This window comes from Malania oleifera, chromosome 12 (assembly GCF_029873635.1).
Source record: "Malania oleifera isolate guangnan ecotype guangnan chromosome 12, ASM2987363v1, whole genome shotgun sequence".
Classification (NCBI taxonomy): domain Eukaryota; kingdom Viridiplantae; phylum Streptophyta; class Magnoliopsida; order Santalales; family Ximeniaceae; genus Malania; species Malania oleifera.
Window position 1 is genome coordinate 34,278,479 of NC_080428.1, and position 17,748 is coordinate 34,296,226.

Here is a 17,748-nt window from a genome sequence, read left to right on the forward strand (position 1 = left end):
AGCGGGGGAACCTTGACCGACACCCCCAAAATAAAGGAACGACTTAGCCCAAGGTCCAACAAGGCACCAAAAAGAAGGTGGAAAACGCCTAAGCTCCAATGCCTAGGGAAGTCAAAAGGGGGGGGGGGAACACGTATTAGACATCAAACTTTCACAATTTTTTGGCAAAGAAAAGGCATGTTCCTAGCCCTTCAAAGTTTATTGTGTTACCTTCAAGCACAAAACACCTTAAAACCTTAGTGTGACCAAAAATTAAAAGTGGAATTGATTTAGCTCAATTTGGTTTTGACCAATGATCCCGAACCAAACAAAGTTTTGTCAAAACATAATATCCAATTTAACTATTGGATTCTAAAACTGATTATTGAACTTCTTTTAAGTATTAACTTTATACTACACCTAGTACTCACCTAATAATTTTGCTACTAAAAAACTTCCGGCAAGGCCCACTAAATAGGTAAGCACATTCAGTGGACCATTTTAGTAGTTTTACAACGCCCACAGTTGTACAAGCCCAATAGAAATATTTGAGAGTGATGTAGCAATAGGACTTTATAATTTGGTGGGAGGCTCATGCTCTCCTGCATTTCCTACGTGGGACTGAATCATAGTACCCTCCCAAGTATGTGCTGAGTGAGCTGGTAATTGGATGATTCTCCCATTAACACATCCCACATTAAAAGATTAAAAAATAATTGAGACTACCTTCTCTTATATAAAACTGACTTACCCCTTCCATTCTTCCAAAGCCATTGGATAAATTATCTTACTCATATTTCCATAAAAATCACTTCATATGATCAGTTGTAAAATTGAATAACAATTAGGCAACAAAATACTTGTGTGAAATATTTTTTAAGTACCAATGAAAAGGTTAGAAAGTTATGATAAATTTAATTTTAACTTAATAAAAAATAGTTGGTTTTATTATTAAGTTTTACCCAAAAATCAAAACCAAAATTGAAAACTAACGTGATCATAGAAATTATGTATTGAAAAAGAACAAATGCAAATAGAAAAGTTATTATGAGAATACAATTTTCTTTTTTAGAAATTCATGTGCAAGAAAATACCAAGGGACTTAGCACGAAAGGGCCATACTACAAGGCCAAAAAGTACAAAAGGGCAAATTGGCCTATTGACAGAATAGAATGGTCAAGAACAAAAAGCCATATAGGATCACCAGGCAAAATGGCCAAGCACAAATGAGCTCTACTCATATTCAAAAAATGAGCTCTAGATAAGTGTCGCTCATAAATGACAGATGAGTCCACTCATTTTCAAAAAATGAGCTTCGTTCATAAATTAATAGATGAGCTTTGCTCATAATTACCAAATGAGTTATGCTCACAAAATGACAATTGAACTTTGCTCATAATGGGCAGTCGAGCTCTATTCAAATTTAATAGATGAGCTTTGCTCATAAATGATGTATAAACTATGCTCAAAATCGACATATGGGCTTTTCTTGCAAATTCATAATCAATAGTAACGCAAAAAAATGTGTGATTTTTCATTTTTGAAATACTCCCAAACTTGAAAGTTCCTTCCGAGACTCACAGGTGGGGGGCATCTGATATGAGTGAAAATACCCTATGCTCTACATGGCTTGAAAGTTATGGATAGAAGAGACCATTTGTTATCCTTGTATTAAAGAGGGATATTAAGATGTGTAACTTATAACTCCCATAATAACATATAACCCTCTATTGATGGGGCATATAATCTTAATGGGACATTTAACCCTTGGACCTTGGGGAAGCCAATAAAAGGCACGCACTAGGAGAAGGTAGGGGGCAAACTCTAGATTCTATTAAAGCAAAAATTATAATTACATTATACATTGTCACAATACTTATTTGAGCATCGGAGAAGGCCACCAAGAGTCTCCCGAGGTCTCTTTTCCTCTTGGTTTCTCTCTTTTCCTCTTGGTTGCAGATGATCGTCGCGAATTAAGGATGCAGAGTTCAAGTTCAATTTTTGGTGTCAACATTTGGCACTGCCTCTAACCATAGTAAAGGAAGTGTGGGAGGATGATGATGAGAGCTTTAAATGGTGCTAATGGCATAGATAGTGCATAAGGACAAGGAGTTTATTGTGGCAATTCTCACATGTACGCTTATTGTGGCAAGGAAAACCATATTTTACATCGCTATTAAAATCTCCATGGGAGACTGACTTAGGCCAACAAGTCCCTTGTTGATGATGAGTCTAGTGTTGACACTTTGTGTGCACCTCACGACTCTACGAGGGAGCTTAATACATCATCTATTGTGTCCCAAGAAGATTCAACAACTCCAAACTCAATCCTCTACATCTACTATGACAATCTTGTTCGCATGGTTCTTTAACTCCAAACTCATTCTTCTACATATAGTGCAACTGAAGGAAGAAACGATTGAAAAATATTGTTCTTCATTATTTTGTTCTTCTGTACAATCCAATATATAATACGATTACCTATTCTAAACAAGGAAACAATTTCCTATTGAATTAAATCAAATCCCCCATAATTACCTACTTTCCTAATTTGTATTTTATTTACAAAGATATTCAGGATTGATATTTTAACACCCCCCCTCAAGTTGGATCATAAATATTAATCATCTCCAACTTGCTAATAAGATCATCAAAGCTCTGTCGTCCCAACCCTTTAGTGAGGGTGTCTGCAGTTTGTTCCTTGGTTGGCACATATGTCATGCATATAATTCCTTCTTCAATTTTTTCTTTGATGAAGTGTCTATCTCCACATGTTTAGTCCTGTCATGTTGGACTAGATTAAGAGAGATGCTAATAGCAGTCCTATTGTCACTGTAGAGTTTGATAGGAAGGTTCACCGGTACCCGTAATTCCTCCAATAGTTTTCGTAACCACAATCCTTCACAAATCCCTTGAGTGACTGTCCTAAATTCAGCTTCAGCACTACTACGAGCCACTACATTCTATTTTTTGCTTCTCCAAGTTACGAGATTTCCCCAAACAAATGTACAATATCCTGTGGTGGACCTTCTATCTTCCACTGATCTTGCCCAATCTGCATCTGTAAAGATCTCTACTTCCTTGCTTTCACATTTCTTAAAGAAGAGTTCTCTTCCCGGGGATCCCTTGAGATATCTAAGAATCTTGTATACAGCATCTAAGTGAACTTCCTTTGGTGAATGCATGTGTTGACTTACTACACTTACTGCAAATGCAATGTATGGTCTAGTATGTGATAGGTAGATCAGCTTGCCAACCAATCTCTGATACCTCTCCTTTTCTACTGGTTTTTCACAATCTTCAACCCTCTTTACTGTTTCTATCGGGGTTTCGCTGGGTTTGCACCCTAGCATGCCAGTTTCAACTAGGAGGTCGGTAACATACTTTCGCTAAGAAACACTAATTCCTTTTTTTGTTCTTGCCACTTCCATGCCCAAAAAATACTGCATTTGTCCCAAGTCTTTAACTTCAAATTCAGTAGCCAGAACCTTCTTCAATTTCTCCATTTATACAGTATCATCACCAGTAAGAATTATATCATCGACATACACTATTAGGATTGTTCTCTTACCTCCTTCAGACTGTTGGAAAAATAGTGTATGGTCTGATTGCCCTTGTCGATACCCTTGATTCTTTAGTATCTTTGCGAATCTGTCGAACCACGCTCTAGGAGATTGTTCGAGGCCATATAACAATTTCTTTAATTTACACACTCTGTTTTCTTCACCTGTTCTGCTGAATCCTGGTGGTATAGTCATGTAAACTTCCTCTTCCAATTCTCCATTTAAGAAAGCATTTTTAATATCAAGTTGTTGTAGTGGCCAATCTAAATTGGCTGTCAGGGACGAGAACCCGAACTGTATTTAAGTTTGCCACTGGTGCAAATGTCTCAGTATAGTCAATGTCGTAGGTCTGTGTAAAGCCTTTTGCAACAAGTCTGGCTTTATATCTTTCAACTGTTCCATCAGATTTACATTTCACTGTGAAGACCCACTTACAACCCACTGGCTTCTTCCCTTTTGGTAGATCTGTCAACTGCCAAGTTCCATTTTTTTTAGGGCTCGCATTTCTTCCATGGACTGCCTCTCTCCATTCTAGTATTTCTAGAGCTTCCTGAATGTTTTTTGGTATTTGCATCCTGTCAAGATTAGAGACAAACGCACGATATCCTGTAGACAAGCTTTTAAAAGACATGCATTTCGACCAAGGGTATTGAGTACATGACCTGGTTTGTTTTCTGATTGCAATAAGTAAATTGATATCATCATGTGCCGAATTATCAGAGGAAGACTCAATTACCAGATCATGATAAGGCGAGAGTTTATGATTATTCGGAGCCATCATCGGTTCCAACGCTTTTGGTGCCTCAGGTATGAGATTCTCCCTCTCCTTTGTTTTCGGCTTTCATGAGTAAACCAGTATGTCTGCGTTGTTTTGCTCTCCTGCATCTCCCCCTGAGGGTAAGTGTCTAGTTGTGTTTGGCAAGTGGGGAAGTAATGTAATGTAGGACGTAATGGAAGACTCAATAGATGGGTCAGGGAATGGAGTAACTGGAGTAACCGCAGATTCAGTAGTAAAAAGATCAAAGAACCGATCTTCACTCCATTTCTCCCCCTGAAGTGAGGGCTTTGGGAAGTAAGGAGTGGTTTCAAAGAAAGTGACATCAAGACTAACGAATAGTCGTTTTGAGACCGAATCATAGCCTTTGTAGCCTTTTTGGGTAGGTGAATAACCAAGGAAGACACATTTAATGGCACGAGGATCCAATTTATCGCGATGGATTGCATGGACATGAACAAAGGCAGTACAATCAAAAATTTTCAGTGGAAGACTGGAAGGGAGTCGAGAGGCAGGAAAGTGTTCCTGAAATTTCTGAAGAGGGGAAACAAATGAGAGTGTTTGACTTGACATTCGATTAATGAGATGTGTGGCTGTTAAGATGGCATCACCCCAAAAATGATGTTTCATGTGGGTAGTGAACATTAATGCCCGGGCTACTTCAAGTATATGTCTATTTTTTCGTTCAACAACCCCATTTTTTTTAGGGGTATCCACACAAGAACTTTGATGAACAATCCCATTATCTTGAAGATAAGTTCCCAGGATGGTATTAAAATATTCCGTACCATTATCAGTATGTAGGATCTGAATATGAGTCTGGAACTGTGTATGAATCATGGTATGAAATTGATGAAAATGGAGCGGACTTCAGTTTTGTCTTTCAGTAAGTAGACCCAACAAAGACAAGTATGGTCATCGATAAAGGTCACAAACCATTTTGTATTTGTGCGATTTAGGGAACGTGAGGGACCCCATAGATTACTGTGAAACATAGCAAATGGGCGAGATGGTTTGTATATGGATGATGGAAAAGAAGTACGACGCTGTTTAGTAAGCTCACATACTTCACATTGAAACTCATAAGCCATTTTATTTGAACAAAGAGAAGGAAACAAACGTTTTAAATAGTGAAAATTGGGATGACCCATCCGTGAATGCCATAACAAAAATTCACTATTTCTAGAAGTAGATGCAGAATCACAAATTGCAGTATTACATAGTTCACTCAAACTTGCCTCCTCAAAGTAGTAGAGTCCCTCATACGCTTTAGCAGTGTCAATCATCTTCCCCGATGATAGGTCCTAAAAAACACAATGAGAGGAAACAAATTTAGCGGAACAATTCGAATCTTTTGTTAACTGACTGATAGACAACAGATTGCACGATAACTTGCGAACATGTAAGACCGATTGTAAAGTTAAGGAATCAGATATGCGAATACTTCCTTTTCCAGCAACTGGTGAGAGAGAGCCATCTGCAATTTTTACCCTCAAATTCCCGGCATATGGTGAGTAAGATGAAAAATATTGATAAGACCCAGTCATATGGTCAGATGCACCCGAATCAATTATCCAAGGACATGTGGAACAAGATGTGGTTTTTAAAGCTGACAGATGATTACCTCGGTGAGCCAAGGAACCAGAGGAAGACTGACCCGATGTTTGCATTGATGAAATCATCTTATATAACTGATCCAATTGTTCAGGACTGAATACACTGCTGGACGGGGTATTGATGTTCTCTCCCTGTGATCTTTCAGTTGATTCGTCAATGCTGGCCTGGTACCCACGATTTTTTTGGTATTGTCTCGGTTTCCAATCTGCTGATTTTCCATGAATCTCCCAGCAGGTATTTTTTGAATGACCTGTTTTTCGGCAATGTTCGCACCATATTTTTCCTCTTTGCGGTCGTTGACTAGGTCCCCCTGGGCCTTTTAATATAAGAGCTAAGGCATCCGGCCCAGCGTGTAGCCCATCTAATTTCTGGGCGGATACAGGTACAGCCGAGTGCAGCCCAACGAATCCATTTTGAGGCCGCAACATCACCCACCTCCTGTTCTCTTCCCTTCTGACCTCTGCGAAGACTTCTCGGGTTGAAGGGAGAGGTCGCCGGTCAAGGATCCGTCCCCTCACGTCATCGAGCTCTCGATTCAGGCCAGCAAAAAACTCGAAGACCCTCTCGTTTTCGAGCCTCCTTCGGTATCGAGTGTTGTCGCCGGAGCACTCCCACTCCTCATCGATGCTCAGATCGAGCTCCTGCCAAAGATGACTCATCTCCATGAAATACTCGGTAACACCTCTCTCGCCTTGCCTCATCTGCCACAATCGGGTCTTGATGTCGAAGATTTGTGAGTAGCTTTCGACATCGGAGTACGTCTCAAGTATGGCTTCCCAGACTTCCTTCGCCGTCAGCAAGAACAAGTAAATTTTTACGATTGATGGTTGCATCGAGTTGACGAGCCAAGCCGTGACCACGGAGTTTTCGGACCTCCATCTTTGCAAGGCTACAGCATCGGAAGAGTCTGGCTTCCTCTGCTCACCGGTAAGATATCCAAGCTTCCCTTTTCCCTCAATCACCAGTTTCATGGACTGAGCCCATTCACGGAAATTCTTTCCATTTAGTTTTTCCAATGAGAGGGGAAAGACTGTGTTATCCAGTCCATTCATACCCCCACCGGACGTAACCTCTGAGTCACCGGTGATGTTTGCAAAGGAGGTAGAGCCTCTGCTGTTAGCCATCGTTTAGCTGGTTTTAAGAAACCCTAGCTCTGATACCATGAAGGAAGAAACGATTGAAAAATATTGTTCTTCATTATTTTGTTCTTCTGTACAATCCAATATATAATACGATTACCTATTCTAAACAAGGAAGCAATTTCCTATTGAATAAAATCAAATCCCCCATAATTACCTACTTTCCTAATTTGTATTTTATTTACAAAGATATTCAGGATTGATATTTTAACAGCAACTTTAGCCCATTCATACGCAATCGGGCTTCTTGCTTCTTAATCCTCCTCACCAAGGTTATTGATTCTGGTGCTTCCGCCCACATGAAAAGTATTCCTAATTTATTTCAATCATTGAAGCCTACTTCTTTACACACTAAGGCTACTCCGGCAAATGGTTTAGTCACATTGGTTTTAATTGTGGCAACATTCTTGAGTTTCCTTCTACTTATCTTTCATTTGTTATATATGTGTCTAATTTTCCCTTGAACCTCTTATCAAATAGTTAATTAACTAAATCTCGTAACTACTGAAAAACCTTCTTTCCTTCTCATTGTGTTATTCATGATCTCTAGACCAAAAAGAAATGATCGGTGGAAGACTTGAGAATGATGGTTTTCCTATTTCGATGGTGGTGGAGGTAGTACATCCAATCCTTATCATACAGCTTCTTCAACTTCTACTCACGGTGTTTCTCTAGATCAATAGCACACTCGTTTATCCATCCCTACAAAAACTTCAACAAGTTTTTATTTTGAGTGTTCAGCACATAAATTTGGAAAGCACATTAGGATTTATTTTCCATCTAGAGCCAAGTTTCGTAGTAAATCATTATTTTCTCTTATACATTCAAATATTTGGGATCCATTTAGAGTCAAAAATTTGACTGGTCATCAATATTGCTGCCTTTGTGGATGATTTTATGCATATAACCTAGATATATTTGTTAAAAGACGAGTATGAATTTCTTATTATATTCACTCAATTATGTTAGGAAATAAAAACTACGTTTGGATTTGGTATTCAATTTTTTTATCTAATAGTGCACTTCATTTTGTACAAAAATAAAAAAAAATTTGCTTGGCCAAAGGGATTATTCATCAAACATCATGTGTATATAATCTAATGGAGTAGCTAAAGAAAAATATATATTTACCAAACATAGCATAGTCACTACTCTTTCATATGCATGTTCCCAGAACTTGGACTCGTGCTCACCTTACATCTTGTTTTCTACTTAATAGGACCACCTCCAGTGTTCTAAGGGGGAAATTCCCTTCTCCATCGAACATCCATGTTCTCCTCATGCCCATGTTTGCACATGCTTTGTTGATGTTCTATATACCGGTTAAGACAAATTTTCCCCTTGTACTATTAAACATCTTTGTTGGGTCAAGAACTCAAAAGGCATATAGATGTTATGATCCCTGCAGTCATAGGAACTACGTTAGTGCAAATGTCACCTTTTTTCAGGGGGTGTCTTATTTCTCCAATGTCTAGTCCTCCTAAGATGAATCTATTTTGTATCCATCAACAGTTTTGGGTCCTATTCCTGCTTCATGTGCCAATCCTTTCGTTCCTACTCCTATTCCTCTAAAGAAAACCACCACTCCTCTTCCCAAATTATTGCAATCCATCAATTACTAACCTAGAGAAAAAGATTTTTAAGGTTTATGAACAATGACGAGTAGACAATAACATCACTGCCAATCAGCCACCATGGTACCACCTTTTCTAATCTTCATTAAATCGATTTCTAGCTCTAGAGATCCGTCCCAACGCGACTTGGATCTGCTTATTGATCACCAAAAAGGCACCTAAAGATCCCTCCGTCACTTATCCTATTGCTTATTATGTTTCACTTCTTCACCTTCTTACCATGATGTGTTCTTTGCCTCATCTATTTCCTCCATTTCTATCCCTTCATCACATATTGAAGGGCTCTATAACTCTAGGTGGAAGCATGCAATGGGTGTAGAAAAGGATGCCTTGCCACTTGGGCAACATGGAACTTGGTGGAAATTCCTCCTCGTAAGGAGTTGGTTAGGTGTAGACTACACCATCAAATATCTTTCTAATGGCTCCATCGAATGCCTCAACGCTCGATTAGTTGCCAAGCAAATGGTATTGATTATCTTGAGACCTCCTCTCTTGTTGCTCAGCTATATTTTGTTCTTGTGTTGTCATGTTGGTAGTCAATTTTGATTGACCATTATGCCACTTGGACATAAAGAATGCTACTTTATTGGGATTTTCAAGAAGTGTACATGGGGTAAACTCATGGGTATGTTGCTCTTGCACGCGCGCGCAGAATGGGGTGTAAGAATAGGTTGCATGAGGGCATGGTCTTAAGCAGTCTCCTCGAGCCTCATTTGAAAATTTTAATATAGTCTCTGCATTTGATTTTAATATACAGCTATGGTACTTTTAGTGGTTTGTGCTAATGATAGCATCATCATTGCCAATGAGTTGAGCGGAATAGAAGATGTCAAGCAGTGGCTTCAAGCAAAATTTCAAATCAAAGACTCGAGCATTCTACTTTCTTGATAATGAGGTTGTATGATGCAAGAAATGGTTGAACCTATGTCAGCGAAAATACACCTTGAGACTCGAGCATTCTACTTTATTGATAATGAGGTTGTATGATGAAAGAAATGGTTGAACCTATCTCAGCGAAAATACACCTCGGACTTGCTAAATGAGATTGATAAGTTGCAAGCTAAACAAGTTGACACTCCTATGGATCCCAAAGTGAAGTTGTATAAGGGTGTTGAAGTGGGCTTTGAAGACAAACGTTGATATAGGCAATTGGTTGGCAAAATTATCACCACACCTAACATATCATTTTGTAGTGGGGATAGTGAGTCAATTTATTGAAAATCTCAAACAATCACAACGGGATGTTATTTATAGGATTCTACAGTATCCCAAGAACTCTCTCAACACAGGTTTGATATATAAATGTAATAGAAACTAGAGATCAAGGGAATACTCGAATGCAAACTACGTTGGCTTTGTTAAAGATCGAAGATATACTGATATACTACTGGATGTTGAACATTTTTGGGTGGTAATCTCATTACCTAGCGTAGCAAGAAAGAAACTATTGTAGCAAGTTTCAGTGTTGAAGTAGGTGCTATGTCTCATATTATTAGTGAGCCTGTGTTGTAAAAGTCTCCTATGTTAGAAATGGATTCTTAGTAACGAAGCCCATATATATGTCTATAATCAAGATGCCATTTATATTAATAGCAACCAAGTGTTTGATGAGAGGACAAAGCACACTATCATTTTCCAAGGGATGGTGTGTGTCAATGCTGGTTTCTGTCTAGAGGCGATGAGGCGAAGATCGAGATGGCAGGATGAGAATAAGATAAAAGTAGAGTCGCCACTTCATCTTTTGGGGAAGGGAGAAAACAAAGAAAACCCTAATGATCTAAGAGTAGAGAGGTGCATTCGGGAGTCTAGTTATGCGTAAGGAAGGTACAAGGCACTTTACAACATCTGTTCTAAGAATAGTTGTCTTCATTCAATTGAATGTTTGTCCTAAAGAAGAAAGAAAACTAGAAGAAAACCAAAGGAAAGAGAAAGAATGGATATTTCCCTTTTGCATTCAAATCAAACACCAATAATGGTGAGATTTCAAGATGGAAGGGATGACCCACGGCCTTTATTATTAAGCCACATGGCTTTAGATTGAAAGAATTTGAAAATAAGGAAGGAAATAGCAATGATTCCCTTGTACCCCCAAACTGAACACCATGCATGGTGTGGTTTTGAGACGGAAGGGATGATCCAGGACGCCTTCATTGTGCAGCCATGAGGCTTTAAAAATAAAGAATTTAGGAAAAGAAAAGGGAAGAGAAAGGGCCTAAAAATCCCTAAATTCAAGATTTGAAATGAAGGAGGAAAGTTAAGATAAGATTTTGACATGCTGAATTTGAAATTTGAAATGAAGAAGAAAAATTAAAATATAATTTTGGAAAAAAAAATGGAATTTGAAATTTGAAATGAAGAAGAAAAGTTAAGATATGATTTTGAAAAAGAAAAAAAAAACCCTTTGAATTTGAAACAAAGAAAAAAAGTTAAGGTATGAATTTTTTTAAGTTTGAAATGAAGAAGGAAAGATAAAATATGATTTTGAAAAAACAAAATAAAAAAAAGCTTTGAATTTGAAATTTAAAATGGAGGACGAAAATTAAGATATGATTTTAAAAAAAAGAAAAAACTTTGAAATTGAAAATTTGAAATGAAGGAGGAAAATTAAAATATGATTTTGCAAAAAAAAACACTTTGAATTTGAAGTTTGAAATGAAATCTTTTTTTCCCAAAATCATACTATAGCTTTCCTACTCGAGCCTTTTCCAATGGCGGGAGACGATTCGCAAGGTTGCCAGATGACAGTTGACCTAGCATCAATAGAGGCCCGAGCAAGCGGCATAAATGGCAGCGAGGAGACTGCAGCTGCAACTGTGCATGGTGCCTAGGGTTTTAGTGAAACCCTCGCAGGGAAGAAGAAAGGGGGAGCTAGGTCCCCCCTGTTAGGGATTTATAGTGTAATCGGTTTTAGTATTTATTAATAACTTCAGTTATTCCATTTTAATGAGAATCTTTGTGAGCAATGTTTGTCTGACATTATTTATTTAATGATTATGCATGTGTCTTTTATTCTATATAGTAGGTGATCTAGTGTGTCGAGTACGGCTTATACATAGAAGATTAGATCATCAGTTCTTATAGAATATAAGTTTATTGTTCACCGTCTCAAATGAAATTGGACACACCATTGGTAGGACTGTAGCCCAAGGTTTTAATAGGTCTGTCTCGACTATTGGGAATGGTATAGTTCCAACACCTTATGCTGGTACACTTTGTGTATATTGAACAGGATTGTCTTGGGGTAATTGTTTTTATACTGACTATATAAAACAATTAATACCTCATGGTTATTATGAGTGTTTATGCTCTTAATCCTGATATGATTATTGGACATGGGCATATAGTGTTTATTACTTTAATTCATAAAAGAGTGAGGTTCTTTATGAGTCAATAAACTCAGTGAGTTAGGTGATGACATTGTGTGTATGCCTGTATGGTGAACATTAATTATTGGTGGAATCCACATCCGGTATCGGGATTGATGATACCCCCTTGAGGAAGCTTATAAGTTTTGATTGTGTCAAATCCTAGAGGTGGATTTTGAATCCGACACATCAAATAAGTTAAGTGGAAGGTCTCAGTGAATTAATATGTCAATTAATTAAATTGTTAGTAATTTAATTTAATTGACAGGTTTCTGTAAACTTTATGTGGGAAGATAAATAAGCATTTAATAATAGGAACTCGAAATTTAATTTCGAATATAACAGGGAGTGCAATTATAATTCTTTAGTGGTATGAATTATAATTAACGTAATTAAGGATGAATCTGGGTCGAATTAGGAATTCTTAATTACATGGGAAGCCCTAGTCATATTTGCCTAGAGGTCCCTGCCATAGCCTATATACACGCGCTCCATTTAGCAGTTAGGGTGAGACGAGCGAACTCTTACAGAGACAGACGTTTTCGTGAGAGAAGAAAACCCTAACAACCGCTTATGAGCCCACTTCCTCAGGAGCAAGGTGTGTTCAAGGAATACAGTAAAAGATTCTTGGTCATCTTCAACAACTCGTTTTCATACTTGCAGATTCGGGATCAAACCAAATAGATCTCGCAGGTATAATCCTAATCACGTAATTAGGGTTTGCATGATCAAATTTTTTTTTTTTTTGTTATCCGTATGCACTACAGCCAGATCCTAGGGCTATCCCGCAGGTCCCTTCACCCCCCCTCCCCCAGTGCATGTTTAATAAGTCTTGAACAGGTCAATCGATTCCTTCGAACCAGTCGACCAGTCTAGTGTTTTTTATTTACTTTTATTTATTTTTCTTCTTTTTATTGTTAAGAATGGAAAATACACAAATATTATTAAAAATGAAAATATATATATATAATATAAAAGCCAATAAAAAAGGTTTTTTTAGGGTTTTAATCTTCTCCTTTTTATTTTTATTTCATTTTATTATTTCTATTGCCAATAATAATAATAATAACAATAATAATAATATTATTATTATTATCATGTGATCATTATTTTAGTGCTTGAGGACTTTTTCTTCCTTCATTTTTTTATTATTATTAAATTTTAATTTATTTTGTAGAAAACAACCAAAATCCAAAAAATTTCAAATAAATACATAAAAATCCAGAAAAATCACAATACATATAGAAAATTCCCAAAAAATAAGAGAATTACCGAAAATCAAGAAGATCGTTGATTTTAGGCTTTCAATTTATTTATTTTTTTAAATAGTCCATTTAAGCCTTATTTAGTCTAGATTTCATATGAGATTAATCCTCCTGTGCTAAGTAGGTCTTTTCTTCGTATTTCCTTTTTTTATTTTCTCTTCCTTTTTAATTGGTCAATGATGATACCCTAATTTTTTTTATAAAAGGAAACTATACAATATTTGCATAATCATATCTTAATTTTCCTTATTCATTTCAAATTTCAAATTCAAAGTTTTTTTTTTCAAAATCATATTTAACTTTCCTCCATTTCAAATTTCAAAATCAAAGTCTCAAGATCATATCTTAACTTCCCTTCTTCATTTCCAATCATGAATTTAGGGATTCTAAGGCCACTTTTCTTTCCTTTCGTTTTCTTAAATTTTTTCATTTTAAAACCTCATGTCTATACAATGAAGGCCTTAAGAATCATCCCTTCCATCCCAAAGCCACACCATTCTTGGTGTTCGGTTTGGGCACACAAGTGAAACATTGCCTTTATCCTTCCTTATTTTTGAATTCTTTCAATCTAAAGCCATATGGCTTAATAATAAATGTCGTGGGCCAGCCCTTTCATCTTGAAATCTCACCATTATTAGTGTTTGATTTAGGTGCACAAGTGAAATATTTGTTCTTTCCCTTTTCTTTGGTTTTCTTCCGATTTTCTTTCTTCTTTAGGACAAACATCCAACCTAATGATAGCAAACATTCTCAGAATAGATGCCATAAGGTGTTAAACACCTTCCTTACGCAAAACTACTCCCAAAACCACCTCTGTTATCGTAAATCATCAAAATTCTCTTAGTTTTTCCCCTCTTTTTTAAAGGAAGTGACAGCTCTATTTTTATCTTCTTCTTAGCCCTCCATTGTGATCCTCGCCATGTCGCACCTGAACAGAAACCCAACAATCAACAATGTGTTCAAGAATGTTGTGAGGGCTCTATTTGTAAAAATCGTGGATCATTTAGGAGATGTTTTCCGGATAGTGTTACCTAAACACACCTTGTATGATAGTTTGAACAAGCTAGGTTTGACAGATATCTATACACCTCCAGCTTATATTATAAAGAGACCAGACACAGAGCGATGTATAAGCTCCAAGGGACTGCTGACTGCCCTCTCCAGCTCTCCCTCTAATCACTTCTTCTCTTCTCACTCTTTAACTATAAATGTTGTATTTCTTCATTCAAACTCCAATTATTTTGCCTTTGCAACAATAATGAAGTAAAGATTGTCCATTCAAGGCCCCTTAGTGGTCCTTCCTTCTAAAAACTACATACAAAAGCTGATAAGTGATAGATGTGTCCCTTTTCGCATCAAAAGAGACGAACACAAAAGCAAACATATATTACATAATACATAATTAGACACCCCCACATGCACTTCTACACACATATAAACACATAAAAAAGTAAGACTAACAAAACTCACCTCAAGAAGTGGCTGAAAATATATGATATATCCAAAATCTGCCCACGACTAATCAGTTTCATAAACTAATGACAACAAAAGACATGAAGGCTACTACACTGCTGGTAAAATGCCAAAAAAAATTGGTCCATTGGCAGGAATAACCCATCCTTCATCCCAAAACCCTTCTTCCCACCCATTCCCAATATTAGATTCTGACCGTCTAGTAATCTTAACCGTTGGGATACATAAGATGCCCAATTTCAACCCATGTAAACCACAACCACATACGAAGAACTACTGCGTAAGTATCAAAATTTTCAGAAATTGAATCGTTCAATCATGAACGGCAGAGAATGTTAAAACACTTCGCATTCTCGTACCAGGACAACCCACAATCGTCAAGCCCTCTTCAAAATCAAATCAAAGTATTCAATAACTAAAAAAAAGCACAACGAACGTATTCCAAAACACCACAATAGTCCTCGGCAAGCACACTGATGATAAAAATAACTACGCAGTTACAAGCGGTAAAAAAGAACAATTTTTTAGTTTAAAAAGCAACAATTGAAAAAGGAAATTCGAGAAGAAACGTACAAGAAGTAAAAGAAAGCGGTGGGTGGCTTCTTTGGCTTCTTGGCGTCCACTTTCTTACTTTTCTTCTTGGATTTTGTTTTGGGCTTCTTTACCTGTCCGGGTATCGTCTCATTCTCAACCACTCTGCTCCGCTGCCTCACCCTCTTCGTCTTCTCCGCCGATTTTTTCTTCAACGCTGTGCTGGAAAACAGAAAGAAGCAGTGTACCAAACAACACCTAACAAATCGAGACGAGTGATGGAAAAGTAAAGAAGGTGCCTCGAGCAGATTGTTAGTTACCCATGCGACGCTATTTTGGAAGTTCCCGAAGCAGCGGAGGCTGAAGGTGGGAGAGACTTTTGGGACTTCGGAGCTTTCTTTGCCATTTCGTTTGGGTTTCTTCCGGGGCTGTCGGCCGGATTTGACAGTGGAAGAGGGGACAAGGGGAGTTCTATCAATTCCATGAGTCACTCTCGACTCTGCTGCTGTGGTTAAGAACCGGCAGTCGGGGAAAAAATAAGCAGAAATAAAACGACGACGTTTTTCGTGGCTCCTTATACAAATTTTCATGTCACTATTTGATTAATATGAAAATCTTACCCATTTCCAACAACTATAAATTTAAAACATTTATCACTTAATAATTGATTAATCGAAATTATTGAGGGTGATCTAGCATTAGCTATTGTATTAAATTTTTATAAAATAATGATGATCTTAATTTTATTTCATAAATTACAATGTCGATTCAAATATTTATTAACATATATATTAATGCTTATAATAGACATTTTAAATATAGTTTAATTAAAATTTTGTAATAAACAACTAATATTTCTAATTAAAATATGAACTAAAATTTATGTTAATTAATATTTTCAATTGTCATTTAAATCTTTTCTAGTTAGCATTTTAATTATCTCCTAGTCAATAATTAACTAAATTTAAATTAAAACTTTATAATTAATCTCTTTAATTAACATTTTGTATAATGTTTAACACTTAATCATTGATGAACCAAAATAATTGTGAATGACATAGTGTCTAATTATTAATTATCATGATATATATTATACAAATGTCGGCTAAAATATTGATTTACATAAATATTAACACTTATAATAGACTTTTTAAATATTATTTAACTAAAAATTAATTAATTTTTTTCTTATCAATATTTTGTAATTAACATTTTAATATCCATAATTAACTAAAATTTATGTAACCTGATACTTTAAATTGCCATCTTAATATTTTTTTTATTAAAATTTTAATTTTTCCCCTAGTTAATAATTAACTAAATTTTAATTAAAACTTAATAATAAATCATTCAAGCAAAATGTTCTGATTTATGGAATGACTAATATTCCCTCAGGTTGGGGAAGTGTTATTACGTCTGAAGTGCTGGCCAAGCTAGGGCTTAGATGACCCATGAGCAATCTGGAACATAAATAATTCATATAGAAAACATTAAACAAGATTTCTGATGTAGAAGATCGTCTTAAAGACACAACTACAGATCATACTTATGAACATGTAATTTTGATAAAACTGTAAAGATAAGAGTAAAACTTACTTGATTAATTTTGATAATCTTTATTTACATGATAGAAATTCCTAAGGACGAAAGATAGAGAGGAGAGGGAGAAGAGAGGATTCAAGTAGAGCTCAAGGCATCTTAGATCCTCTCTAGAGAATCCCTGAATTGGTGCAAGGAACAAATGAAATAAAACTCCTCATTTATAGACTTAAAGGCTCGGACTTCAAACTAAACTCCTTATTTATAGACTTAGAGGCCCGGACTTCAAACACTTTGACATCCGGGGTGAGTTAATGCGGGTGTTCTTTGGGCCCCATTGTCCACTAAGTATATAAAATAATAAAATATACAATCCTGACCCCAAATGGTGGACAGGCGCAAAAGTCTTCATCTTCTTTTAAATAAAGTGGACAGCTGGAAAAGCTTTTGATAAAGTGGCCACATCTTTTGACAAATGAGTAAAGTAGTCTCTTTTCTTTTGATAATTATGGCAAGAAGTCACTTTCTTGAAACAGACTTCTTCGAGGAAATTTTCTCTTGATATTTTTCGATAAATTTGTACCAAGCATCAATATCTGACCCGAGGTAATTGAAATCAACGGCCTTGGGCGAATCTTGATCTTTTATGAATCAGAGTCGTCTGATTCAAGTTGAGCAATCATTTTGAGTAATTTTTCTTTTACAGAGGATTTTGATCTTCTTGAAGACACTGTGGACATAGTGTCATCTTCTTCGTAAACCTTCTTCTTATTCTTTTCTTTTGATGTTAGAGCTTCTGGAGTAAGAGTTTGAGCTAACCAGGCCCTTACTTTTCCTCTGGGCATGGTGAATTTGTCCCACCATCTGA

The 17,748-nt window shown here is 36.5% G+C and overlaps 1 protein-coding gene across 2 annotated transcripts in view; it reads right to left on the reverse strand.

Annotated features, from left to right (window-relative positions):
• The window catches only part of LOC131144886 (high mobility group B protein 14), a 54,015-nt gene extending 38,132 nt beyond the window's left edge, over window positions 1–15,883 (reverse strand). The window contains exons 1-2 of one of the 2 annotated variants that reach the window (XM_058093816.1): window positions 15,662–15,883; window positions 15,384–15,563 (exon numbers count right to left, since the gene is read on the reverse strand). In XM_058093816.1, coding sequence (XP_057949799.1) covers window positions 15,384–15,563; window positions 15,662–15,825 — 344 coding nt within the window. In that variant the 5' untranslated portion in view covers window positions 15,826–15,883. The remainder of the gene's footprint in view (window positions 1–15,383; window positions 15,564–15,661) is intronic. The other variant, XM_058093814.1, reaches the window with a different exon arrangement.
• Window positions 15,884–17,748: the final 1,865 nt, after the last annotated feature.